The 14205-nt window shown below is 39.9% G+C and overlaps 1 protein-coding gene across 2 annotated transcripts in view; it reads right to left on the bottom strand.

Moving 5' to 3' along the window:
- The window catches only part of LOC149083506 (ATP-dependent RNA helicase vasa-like), an 88790-nt gene that overhangs the window by 25960 nt on the left and 48625 nt on the right, over positions 1 to 14205 (bottom strand). For both annotated transcript variants that reach the window (XM_089234024.1, XM_089234023.1), the window contains one exon: positions 12612 to 12913. In XM_089234024.1, coding sequence (XP_089090150.1) covers positions 12612 to 12913 — 302 coding nt within the window. The remainder of the gene's footprint in view (positions 1 to 12611; positions 12914 to 14205) is intronic.

Raw genomic sequence — 14205 nt, forward strand, 5'->3', positions numbered from 1 at the left:
CAAACTAGTGAAAAGTTTTACTCGTTTTTCGCGCACAGAGTAAGACACCATTAAGAATATTTCATATTTTTCATAAAGGGTGGTTGATGACGTAAGAATCATGCAACAGCCCCCCCCCCCCCCCCCCGTCATCAACAAATCGAAAATCCCCATCTATGCTGATGTAATACTTGCATGACCCCTAACATAAAGATACCCGAAAGTTATTTTCTCAAGGTTAAAAAAAGTGGGTTCAGCTATAGCGGCTGATCGGCTCGTCGTCTTACTCCCCCCCCCCCCTCCTGTAGAACCAGACGTGGCTCGGGCTGTCACTTTTAAAAGATGGGTTTTACTAGCAGGTTTTCTATGCCGCTCGCAACGTGAATCACCCAGTGCGACATGCTGCCTATTCATCAATATGAAAAGCAGTACGACTGTTTTCCTACAGAGCGCAATACGGCTCACGACAGCGCTTTACGTCGGGCGTGATTGGCAGACTGCATCTGGAGGAGTTAAGCATCGTGTACCGCGCGTTTCAGCGATCTTCCTTTCATTTTCGTGTTGCGTCTCTTCCCTTTAAACCGGAGCATGCAGCCGATAGAGTAGATGACGCCAGGGTCATATACTATGCAGCCGTCCTGAGCCGATGCACCACGCTTGGAAAATGCAAATGCGTAACGTCATTATGTAACTCATTTCTGCCGACACGAAATGATCCAGTTAGGTTCACGCGCCGCAAAAAGCCTATGTTGGATTGTTTTCCTTCTTTTTCGTCCCCCCCCCCTCACGCACGTGCGGGAACCGGTTGTTCTGACGCTATATGCAAATCGGCGGCGGCGTGTTCTCACCCTCGGGAGCACAGATATATAGACTGGTTTTTTTCTCTATATGTGAGATGTCTGTTTTTTTCATGTATGTATGTCGGGATTTGATTTGTCTCTCCCTTGATTGCCGGCCGTATTTTCTGATGAACGTAAATGATTTTTTTTAAAACTTTTATAGAATAAAAGTTAGAGTTCAAAATGAACTTCCGATCGTTGTTTTTCTTTCTTCAGCTCAGTCGACATGCTCTGCCCCAACAGCCTACTCCTAGGAAAATCTGGCTTCAGGGATGAACGCTCGTTACAGGATCCCAGGAGAGATAAACACATTGTCTCTCTCATGGAATCTCTTGTGTGTGGATAGAGCCTGTTCCTCTTTTCTGCCTTTTTATTTACGGCAACCAATCTGCGAAAAAGATTCGCTTTCCCCCCCACTGGACCAGTTTTTAACACTTTAAGGCGCGACTGCGAAAAGATACGCTTTGCGTCGTCCCTCACTCCAGTGGAACTGAAATTTTTTTTCCTTTCATCTTTTTCAGTAGCGAGTTGTAATGTTAATAAAACACATAAAAAAAACTGCGGAAAGCAGTGACATTTTGCAGTTCCTCTGAATTTTCGTAGTGAGATATTGGCTGTAAGCAAATGGGAAGGAGGGATAAAATAGGAATAGTAGGAGACAATTGTGTTGAAAAAAAAAGGTGATTGCGGCGAAAGTAGAAAAATATGTAACATTACCAATTGGGCCCCGTGGAAATAGTCTTTATTCTAGTCATTGTTTTACCTTTGTCTCCGGGATCGACCGCTAGGATCGTGTGTCCGCCGATCGGCCGCCAATTTGTTATGTTTGGTTGCCAGATTCAATATTATAATGTTTACAATATTTCCTTTTCTCATGAAACTATGTAAATTAGATACAAGCTAATACCGCACCTTCAATGTTGTGATTGGTTCTTCAGTGAGGCATTGTGGGAATGCTGCTATATAAAAGCCAGCTAGAGATGTGCTGAGTTATGACTTCCTTGCTTACGACCGAATCAACTATTTAATCAGTAAGGCGTCACGCCCTGCTATGGTGTGAGCTAGATCGTCTCACAAATACAAGTTACAATAGTAGAAGTGTGCCTTGGCACTTATCTCGTCTTATCGCACATAAGGTTTCAACGTTGTCGTGATCCAGTGATCGGTTAGTGGCCAGACCGGCCACCCGTGGACCTTCATCTCCAGTTCCATGTGCAGTGGCTGAGCTTTCATCTCAATGTGTGTGTTTAAACCAAAACCGTCTGAAGTTGGTGCCGACGAGTCTTTGGCTGTGCAGCAGACACCTGGGAGTATCTACCGGACGATGTGATAACACGTGAAAAACCTGGACATGGTGGTGAGATCGATTCATATTTGTTTCATTGTGACAATGAGAGAAAAGCCTAACTGTGATGATTGTGATGAAACGTTAATTAATAGTTTAACATATAAAAAGCCTAATTGTGATAACATTGATCTAATGGTTTAACAATATAATTGAATAAATGTTATAGTTCTATCTGAACTTTGTCTATTTCATTGTTGTCATCCACTCAATGGTTACTGGGAGGGGAAAATATTAAAGAACCGGGAGGTAACGAGATTACAATACGTTACAAATAATAGGAAAAATAAGAAAGCTGCGAGGTCTGCACTCAGTATACTGCGTAATATAGGAGGTTTGAGACATTGTTTCGCCGCAAGTAAAAACTTAAAAAAACTTTCTCACCACTGGGCATGGGGGAATTTTCGGCTACTGGTTCAGCAGAGTGATGTTGTTCTACAGACCATCGATTTCCAACGCTGACCAGTTTGCGACATAGGCAGGAAAACACGTCAAAACTAACGATTCGGTAAAACAATCATATTTTTAGAAGCAAAAGCGTATAATCGTATTAATTTACTAAATACGACAAAATCGTAACGGTTGGCAGGTATGCACAACCATTGGATGTTCCAATCCCATCCCCTGCTTTCACATTTCCTATTACAAAGGGAGAGAGAGTTTTTTTTTTTTTTTTGTCTTTTCCTCCTTTATATTCGGGGAAGCTTTCTCTTATTTTTCTAGGCAATGCTATTCATCACCATGGGGAATGCCTATTCTAAGAAAGATCATCCCTTCAGAGAAAAAAAAAGAACTTTTTCAGGGCGCGGCTGCAAAAAGTAAGGAGTTATAAGGGCCCTTCCAGAGGGAAATGAAAAGTTAGGAGTTTTTAAGGAGTTTGTAAGGATGTGCAAACCCTGCTTTTGATATCAAACATCTTTTCATCCGCTTGTTTTTTTTTTTTAGGTGTTTCAGGATTTTGACACCTTGTTTGAAAGAGCGGCCATCATAAAATTTTTCACACCAGTCTATTTAAGATGGCGCTTTTTTCTTACTAAGGGCACTATTTGCTGTCTGGAACAGCAGCAGTTTAAATAGGCTAAAAATTTCCTATATAAGTTCTTAATTTTTTTATACTCTAAACGAACTGTTGCAAAATGACAGAGAATTTCTGAAGAATCAACACAATGTTTGGTGATTCAGCACTCGTTATTTTGCAACATTGGCAATTTAATGCTTGTTATTCTGCAAAGTTTTTAAATTAGCATTCGTAATTCAGCATACTTGCTCTTTTACAAAAGGAAAATTTTTTCATGAAGCATTGGAATTTGATGAAATGACGATTGACTGTAGTCAGGGTTGGGTTTTTGACATTAAAAACCATCAAAAACCTAAATGAAACTTTGATATATTTTTATTTATTTATAAACTCACAACAGACATATGCCCAATTACAGTGGAGTGAAGAAAAAAGTAAACAAATATAAACAGCATGTTGCAATACAGAAAGGCAAAGAATACTACAAATAACAGCACAATAATAACGCAAATAAATATACAAATACTATGTGCATACAAAAGTAAAAAAAGCACATGGGAACTTCCACACCTGAGGAAGCGGAAAAGGAGAACTTTTCCAACACGTTAGTCCAGTATGGTGGGACATAGAGATTGTGGTTACGAAATTGATGCTATTACAGTGAAATACTGTATATACACGTGTATAAGCAGAGTTTTTTTGTGAAAAATTTGTTCCTAAAGTGGGGGGGGGGGGGGTCCGGCTTATACACAGGTCAATTTTTGACGAGAAAATAGTGACCGCCGCAATCAGTAGCCATTTTTGTAACTATAGATGGCGCTAATGATTAGTAGCGACAGATGGTGTTGCAAATCATCAGAGTGATTTTTGTAGCTATAGATGGAGGTTGTGTTATTAGTGTTAGTACTTTCCAGGTTAAATCCATGTGGTAATTTTTTTCCCCAGGCAGTACAAGTCGTGATCATCCACAGAAAAATCATTGATCTAGTGTTGTATCAGTAAGTATCAACTATCAAAAATGGAGAAAGCAAAAAGATTTGCGTATGATGCGTCTTTCAAACTAAAAGTTATCAAATTCGCCGAAGAAAATAACTGTGCTGCAGCTCGGACATGTAACGTCAATGAGAAACAAGTGAGAGAATGGCAGAAAATGAAAGAAAATTTCAGTCATGCGGAAGACAAAAAAAAAGGCTCTTCCAGAAAAAGTATCGGTGTTCCCTCAACTTGAGAAGGAATTGTATGAATGGTTGCTACACCTCAGGCTGAAAGGTACGTACAATCATGACAAGGACAGCCATTCGTCCGAAAGCATCGAAACTAGCTGAGAGTGTTAAATTCAAAAACAAATCCAGAAAAGTTCTATGCATCCCTACGTTGGTGCACTCGTTTCATGAACCGTTTCGACCTGTGCTTCCACACCGTTTCGACCTGTGCTTCCGCCAGCAACTACAGATCACAGAGCAAAGAACCCAGAAGAATTGGAAAGCAGAATTGAATTTTTCCAGAAGATCATAATTAAACTGCGAAAAAGACATCGATTTGAACTGTCACAAATCGGTAATATGGAAAAAACTCCAGTTACTTTCGATTTTCCAAGCAACAGAACTGTTGATGAACTCGGGAAAAAAAACATCTTTGTTAGAACAACTGGGCACGAAAAAACACGATTTACGGTAACGCTATCGTGCATGGCCGATTGAAAGAAATTGCCTCCAGTTGTGATTTTCAAATGGAAGAAAGTTCCTCCGAACATGTAGTTCCTACCAAGAATGATAGTGAAAGCAATGGATCCAGGAAATATGGAACAAAAGGCCCGGAGCAGTGTTTGAGAAACCGGCGTTATTGGTATGGGATATTTCAATAATGGTGAAATCCCTACAGAACCGATAATGTCAAAGCCGAGGCAAAGAAACCGAAAACATCATTGGCTTTGATACCAGGTGGGATAACGTCGACTGTACAGCCTTTAGATGTGAACATCAACAAGCCTCTCAAAGACTATTTGAGGAATTTGTAGATGGAATGGATGAGTTCCGATGATAAAGAAACTACAAAAAGTGGTGCCTTAAAGAAACCTGACATTAGCTTGGTGTGCCAATGGGTACATAAGGCGTGGAATTCTGTTTCCACCGAAATTATCATCTGATCCTTCAAAAAGTGTTGCATAAATAATAAGATGGATAGAACTGGATATTATATCCTCTTTGAACGTGACAATGGCAATGAGACAGCCCAGATGAAGATAAAAACGAAGATGCCACACCCCCTTATAATGATCTGATCGATTATGATGAGCTTGGAGACTCAGAAGAAACGGTTTAAAAAGTTTGAATCATTTCCTATTGTAAATTTACGTAAGCTATTCATTTTGCTTGAAAATATTAGATTTTTTTTTCTTTGAAATGCACAGATTTTTTGGGGTCGGCTTATACAAATACAAATACAAATACAACGCCACAACAGGCAAATTGCCCAACGAGGTGGCTGACTTAAGAACATCATGGATCCCCGAGCCCCTACCTACTACTGCTACACCACACATGCACCCCCCCCCCCCCACCGCGGAACCCCCCAACGAATCGGTAAATGCGGGAATGTGCGTGTACGTGTAGTGCAACCTGACACTGGTTTTCAATTTATTGCAGTTTTGGTGGTCCTGAAGTGTGGGGGGGGGGTCGGCTTATACACAAGTATATACGGTAATTCACGCTAAAATGTCTGGTACATCTGAGTCGAAGTGCAGAATTTTCACATAAAAGGTGATCAATGCATTCCTGACAACTGACTTTGAACAGACTTGAATACAATAGGTACAGGGGTTGGACAAAATGTGAACACCTGTGCAAAAAGCACTCTAGGTAACCTATCGTATACACCCGCCCTCTAGTATGAAAGAGTTCCACTTAGTGGGCGATAATTGCACACATCAGTTTAGTCGTAGCAGTCATAGTGTTCGGATGCAATGTATATTGGGGTGTTAAAACTTCGTTATGGCTGACCTCAGATTTCAAAAGAAGCATGACTGTTGGAGCCTGTCTTGTCGGGGGCCACAGTAATGAAAACGGCCACCTTTGTTAATGTCGGGAGAAGCACCATGTCAATGGTAATGACAGCCTATAGCAAACAGAGAAAAACATCTGTCAAGCATAACAGTGGCCGAAAGTCGAAGATGACTGATAGAGACTGAAGGGTTTTGAAGAGGATTGTGGCGAGAAAGCACAAGTCAGCAGCATTGCAGATACTGTAAGCATGGAGGGGGATCAGTGATGCTGTGAGGCGCGATGTCTCACCATGGTCTCAGCCCACTTGTTGTCCTGGATGGGCGGGTTAATGCAGCGATTTATGTCAGTATTCTGGCTGACCATCTTCATCCAATGGTGCAATATTTGCTCCCTGATTCTGGATCTGTGCAAGATAATTTGCCAGTTCACACTACTGGAATTGTCGGAGACTAACTTGATGAACACCATGATGAACTGCAACACCTCGTGTGGCCCGCTCGGTCCCCTAATTTTAATATAATTGAACCTTTGTGGGGTATTTTGCAGGCCAAAATGTGCAGTAGGTTTCCATCTCCGAAGACACGTTTTGAACTAGTGGCCTTTCTGCAGGAGTGGGTACCTTGTGACTGTTGTGCATAACTTGTATTTGTCCATCCCACGACGGATACAAGCTGTAATTAATGAAAAATGAGGGCCAACAGCCTATTAATAAAGATTGTCTCACATTTCACAGGTGTTCATATTTTCTCCAACCCCTGTATATAATTATGTTAAATATTTGCCTCTCTATATACCTATACCTAAGGCTTAAAACTTACTTTTCTGTATATTACAATTTTTTATTTTAAAACATTAATTTATTATAATTATTAAAACAAAAATTATAATTCGAAATTTTGAATTTTTCAACATAAGAGTAACAAAATATAATTTTGTGGTTCATTTTATTCTAAGCTACTGATTACCTGTGTTCACTTTACTAAGTAGAATAGAGCTGCTTATTCAAAATAAGTGAGAAGGGTGTGGCGATTATTAAGAGAAAGTGCGCGCTTCCGGGAAGGAAGAAAAGAATTCATTGGTCTTGCTTCCAATGCTCGACAAGGTTGTACCGCCTTCGTATAAATAAATTTCTTGTGTAACATAGCCTTGTTGACGCTCGCCTGACCTTTGCCCCTGATGTAATGGTAGTGCATGTGTTATGTTTTATTATTCAGTTTGTGTTATGTCTATCATATACTGTATGTTTATAATTATTTTCTGTCGACTAAAACTTGTTACTTACAGACGTTTTTGGTGCCGACGTGTCACGAACTGTTTTAGGAAGAAAGGGAAACTAGTTTCCGAACTTCCCGCTTGGAACACCGATGTCAATGGGGGCGCATGTGCGTTACTCCTCATTTGCATGCTTAGTGATTTGAGAGCTATATATAATCACGTCCGTGCTTCAAATCGGCCTTCAGTCTCTTGTAGCGCTAGAATCGCTAATTATCCGAACAACTCTGCTGGTCTGATGTTGCCGTCATGCAAGTTCCCGTCAGTTGTTCTCCAAGAATATCGTTCAGGGATGTCTACTGGTGTCCGTTCTCGATCTTAATGCCTTCATAGATCTTCCCGGCTGCGATCTGGCATTGGCTGGCATGGTCAATAGCAGTGATCTGATAGTTTCCTCGTATGACGCTGCAATCTGATGCTACCCGTTCGTCACGACGTCCACCATCGGACTCCACCGCTTGAACGCTGAAATCCCCGTGTACCACGCCGATGTCCGCGATCTAATGACACCCCTTCGTCAACGCCCTGTTTTCGTCAAGATATCCGTTAACTGGACTCCATCACTTGATCGCTGAATATCTTGTGTGGTTCTACCGGTGTACGTGATCTAATATCGCCTCATCAACGCCCTGGGTTCGTCACGATATCAGTCATCTGATTTCTACTGCTTGATCGGTGAAGACCAAGTGTGGTTCTGTCGACGTCCATGATCCGATTCTGCCACCTCGTCGATGCCTTGGGTTCGTCGCCGAAGTGTGTGATTCTACTGACATCTGTGGTCAAGCATCGTTTCTTGAAGACCATAGCTGAGTGTCACTTCCGCCTTAGTCGCTTCACTATAAGTATACTTTGCGATTTTCCTACTAGTGAAGGATTTGCCCTTGAATTGATGTCTAAACTAATGTTTTAATTTGTAATAATAGAAATAAATAGTTGTTCGAAACTGTTTTGTTCATTGGCAGATAAAGACATACGTTGTACTTGTTATCTGCACTCATGTCCATAAATTAAGGATAATGCCAGCTCCAGCAAATAAAAGTTCAGAAACAAAACAAGCGTTACTTATTCATAAAGTCCACTTATTAAACAACAGATAAATAACAAAAACGATGGTATATGTACGATACCATTCATAAAAACTATGATTTTTGCTCCCTGGAGCAATTGTAAAAAATATCTCCTTCACAAAAACTTACTATTACATGGTTGGTATGATGGTTAATACATTATATGTCTCCCATGCGATGAAATACAGTCCGTACAACGCCTAGGCATGCTGAGTATCAAATTATCGATCTGATCTTGGGGAAGATCACTCCACTCAGCAAGCAATGCTCTCCGAAGTTCCGGTACATATGTAGGAGGTGGTTGACGGGCTGCAACTCGTCGGCCAAGCATGTCCCACACATGCTCTATCGGATTCAAGTCAGGTGAGAATGCTGGCCATTTCATACGGGTTATATCCTCAGATTCAAGGCATTCGTTTACGATGTTTGCTCGGTGAGGACAGGCGTTGTCATCCATAAACACAAATTCTGCTCCCACGGCACACCTCAACAAACGTACATGTTGTTCCAAAATGATGTCCCGAAAAATTTCGGATTTCATGGTTCCGGTTTGAACATGCAGATCTGTTCTGGAACCCAGTATAATTCCATCCCAAACGAACAATGCCGCACCACCGTAACGGTGTCGTTCAATGATGTTGTCTTGGTGGTAACGGGTACCTGGCGTTCTCCATATGAAAGTCCGACATGAATCAGACTGCAAGCTAAACCTGGACTCGTCGGAAAACATCACGCAAGCCCACTGTGACGATGTCCACATTGCATGTTCTCTACTCCAGGCTAATCGCTGCCGACAGTGAGTTGCCATGAGCGGAACACATCTGACAGGCCTGCAAGCATATAGACCAATATCTCCGAAACGTCTGTACACGGTTTGCCTTGAAACTGTGGTACCCGTGGCTGCAGATAGCTGACTTGACAGGTCGGATGCTGTGCTCCGTCTGCTTCTTTTGGCAGTTACTGCCAAATACCAGTCTTCATTCGGCGTTGTAACTCGGGGGCGACCTGTACTGACATTCCGTTATCTTAATACTGTCTACTGACATTTCTGTTATCTTGGAATCATTGCCAAAGCCTAGAGATGACACTTTGGGCAATTCCAAGTTCCTCTGATACTTCCATCTGAGTACGCCCCATCCCAGGCAGCCGATAATTCTACCACATAAAAAATCATCCACATGCGTCAACTATTTGCTTATGGCACTAAGCGCCTTACAAAACTCTTGTGAACAATTTCACTTCTTTGCCACCATTCCTTATATACCCCCCCCCCTCTTACACTCTCGTCATTGTGACGTACTATCAGCATCATCTGGTGGCTTCCTGAAATTTGCATATCATTCTTGCACGTGTGATAATTCTACAGGTGAAATTTTTACTTTAGATTTCGATTTCCGTGTGATTCTGAATTATCTTTAATTTATGGACATGAGTGTATTTTGTTGTTTTGTGAAGCAACAGTTGGTGACCCGGCATCTAACGATGTCCAATCCATCAGAGCAACCAACGATGTCCAATCCATCAGAGCAACCAACGATGTCCAATCCATCAGAGCAACCAACGATGTCCAATCCATCAGAGCAACCAACGATGTCCAATCCATCAGAGCAACCAACGATGTCCAATCCATCAGAGCAACCAACGATGTCCAATCCATCAGAGCAACCAACGATGTCCAATCCATCAGAGCAACCAACGATGTCCAATCCATCAGAGCAACCAACGATGTCCAATCCATCAGAGCAACCAACGATGTCCAATCCATCAGAGCAACCAACGATGTCCAATCCATCAGAGCAACCAACGATGTCCAATCCATCAGAGCAACCAACGATGTCCAAGCAACCACCTGCAATGTTCCAAGTCGCTGTCAAAGCCCCATCGTTTTAGACCAAACAACCCCAATCTATGGTTCAAACAATTGGATTCTCAGTTCCTGGCGAGTGGAATTACCTCTGACGCCACTAAATACCACACAGCCGTTGCAGCCATGGATATGAGTGTTTTGACACATGTGAATGACCTCATCATGAATCCACAGGCAGCAAACATGTACGACATACTAAAAAGACTCCAAGCTGAATTTGCTGAACCAGATGAGCGACACTTACAAAGTTTGATGTATGAAGTCGAGCTGGGCGATCGTCAACATTTTGCTGTTTTGTGAAACAAGGGCATCACAGAGTTAGGTTTTAGACTTCAGAAACTGTAAATCAGTTGAAAAAATTTTGGGAGGTCAAGAATCATCTTGAATCAGAGAATGTCAAATCATTCCATAGTTCTCTTCAGTGTTTATGCTATTCTTTATTCAAATTTCATATTTTATATGAAATAAATACATATGATATAGTCCAAAATAATTTTTTAGAGATTAGAAAATTATTTTACAATGATAGCAAATATTTTATTCTTTGTATAACATAGCAACTTTAAACATTACATGTAATTAACATGTGTACTTTCAATGGGAATTTTTATATTGAAAATTAATATTTGAGGTGTTTGACAGTTTGACGTGTCAAAAACTGCCATGTGTCAAAAACCAGCCAACCCTAACTACAGTAATTTCTGATGCTTTGCAGTAGCAACTTTTTTTTTAAAAATGGAAACTGGCTCACATTTGCTCTTCAAAACTGAAAGACCATTGCAAACTATTTTCAGTTGCATGATCAGATATTTTCAGGGTGTCACGTCGGAAAGCCAGATGAGAGGTCGATAGTTTAAATAAAAGGCTGCAGTTATCTCAATCCGCTTTTCAGGGACAAAGTTGATTGCGAGAACTTGCCGGGAAAATTCATAAATTGATTCAAAAAAAATGTACCTTCTAATTTTGCAAATTTCTCTGGACTTCCGGAAACTCTTTCAACGAGAGACCAGATAGAGTATTGGTTCGGCATGCTCGTAACACTTTAAAAAATAAACTGTCTTGGGGTAAAGTTACAAAAGGTAAATAAAATTAAATTTGATTGAAAATTTTTCTTCAAATGTAAAAAATATCTCTGTAGTGCTTACAAAGTGTGAAGAGCACACATGGTTAGCCCGCAAATTTTTTTCCAACACTACTTTACAGTGTAGTCAAACTACTTTCCAACGGTCTGTTAGAAAGTAGTTTGACCACACCTATTTTTAATTAGACCTATTTTTTCAAGGTCACTAGATAGCATGACTACAGAAGATGGGAGGAAGTGGTGGTAAAAAGTAGAGGAATAAAACACTATTTTCAGAAAGAATTGTTTTGCGGCAAGCAGGAACAAAAAGGTTTTGCCATCCTTTTTAAAATTCCAGACATTTACCAAGGCAAAAGTCACTAATTTGGCTATTTTTGACACAGAAAAATATGAAAATGCACTATTGGAGCAAGACTGCTCAAGATGTTATTTTGGCGCAATGCGGCACAATTGGCACATAGTTCCCACCCCTGTAGTAAAGCCTAACAAAAGGCGGGGTGAGAAAATGAGACCATTTTTCTGTGTTTATCCTTTGTTAAAGTACTTCAGAATTATGTTTGCAAGGAGCATGTGCATTGAGTGATTAATATAATTGATGCCTAGATGCAATCTGAGAAAGAAAAACTGGTTTCAGAATGTCAAAATCCTCAAACCTTAGGCTTTGACGTTATATATTTAATTTTTTCATGTTATAGAGAAAGCTTCCCAGTTTTCACTTTGCAACAAACAAATATTTTTGTATTTTTAACATTAGCACCTTAATAATTACTTGCAAACTAATCATACTAATGAGATTCTAATTACAAGCCGTATTAGTCATCAGGGCTAGACGAATAGAAATAAAAAACCTATGCGAAAAAATTTCTACAAAAAAAAATTCAAAATATTTCCGGGCATAGTGGCCCTCTTTCAAGTTAACAGATATGCTGCTATAAATTTTTAAAATTTTGTGATACTCTGTGTAGCTATTAAAGAGCCGGCTGAAAGAAAATTTTAGGTGTAACTTTATAGTTGCCATGGCGACCTGGGATTTGTCCAGCCCTGCTAGTTATAATGGACTTTCACTGTATTAACATACAATATTATATATAATTCAAACCAAAATCTGTAACTGGAAAGAAAAATAAAATAAGAAAATCACCGTTTTTCCTGAACCAGTTTCGGCACAGGAAATAAGATCTCTTCCCTGCATGACGATTGGAATAGCTTGCTTTTGAACTGGTGTTGGTGTTTTATAACCAGCTCTTCTGATGTTCGACAGCAAGTGGTTGCTGAGATTCGCCTGTTCAAATGAATTTATGCCAAGAGGTACATCATGGCCAGTGCAATCCACAGGAATAGATTCATACTTGGAAAAATTTATGCCAGTTGTTACAGACTGGAAGAGTTTATCCACATCTCCGGTTAGGTCGTCGGGTATATACAAAGGAGCTCTGGGCTTACCTACGTAATGAGAGAAACCCGTTACTAAAACCTTGACAGAATCAGAATCTATGCATACAACAGTCAATGGTTTTTCCCACGAGATGTCCAAAATCCAATTCTTTCAGACAATAAAACCGTAACCCAAAAAGAAAACCAAATGTTATCAGAGATGCCACAGTACTAATTTACCTGGGTCCCGCGACAGAGATTATTAGAAAAATCTGGATATTTTTTGAGTGAAAGTGGGTCCTTTCTCAAACAAAAAAAATTTTAATCTTGAAAAAAAGTTATGTTTCCCTCCCCCAATAATTCACTGGTATCTGTAAATTTTTTCCCAGCATGCCCCAGGTCTTTAATCACCTGCTTATATTTCTTTGTTGAGACTGGTGGGTCATGTTCTGGGTAAGAGAAGGTATCTGTGTGAAATCAAGCATAATTCATTTCTAAAAACATGTTCTATCCAAAGATTCATTTACTTTCATTGTCTACTAGTAGGAAAAGCTTGCAAAGAAGCTCATTTATTAGCTCTGAGAATTTAACATATGGAATTCAGCACATGCAATAAATCGAAAAAAATATACAGTTGATCCTGTTTGTTTTTCCACTTGGTACAACTTATTTTTGTGGTCCTAACAATAAGTAATTTTCATTAACATTCGTCGTTTAAAGTGTTTTCCTATTTACGTTTTTTATGACTTTTTTTTAAAAAACGTAAGCAGGATTCAATTTAATTAACAGTTGGGGGTGGCACACATTTATATATTTACTAATAAATCAATCTATGAATTCCCTTCTGATTGATTTTACATTTCATTAAAAAATCTTGGCACTTTCAATATCTTCTGCTCAAATTTAAAAGCAAATTAGATTCTCTCCTCTCTCAGACACTTATCTACTGATTCCCTATTCATACTTTGGTTTTCCTGGTAAAATATTTTCTCTCCCTGATGGTCCACCCCTCTGATCTGCCGCCACTTAACTGCCACATATTTGCACAACTGAATATAGGAGCTATATCAGATTTATGTCGGAGAAACATAGCAGTGCTTATGTGTTTGCCCAGCATTTGGAGTGTTTTGTGTTCAGTAGGTGGTGCCATCTATCTAGCACTGCAACTATAGTCTGTTTCAGGTTAACTTTGCAGTGAAGAGAAAGGTAGAGAGTGTATTCCTTCGCCGCAAAATATAGTTCTCATATATCGGAGGTTTAAGATGAACCTTTATACAGAATATTTAAATTTTTTCTATGATTTTGAAAAAAATGCTGAAAAAAAATCGTTTTGAACCGATGTTTACTTGTATTGGTTACCA

This window comes from Pholcus phalangioides, unplaced genomic scaffold, assembly GCF_987345545.1.
Source record: "Pholcus phalangioides strain wild (caught in Gottingen) unplaced genomic scaffold, Ppha-v1.0 ptg000008l_1, whole genome shotgun sequence".
NCBI classification, from domain to species: domain Eukaryota; kingdom Metazoa; phylum Arthropoda; class Arachnida; order Araneae; family Pholcidae; genus Pholcus; species Pholcus phalangioides.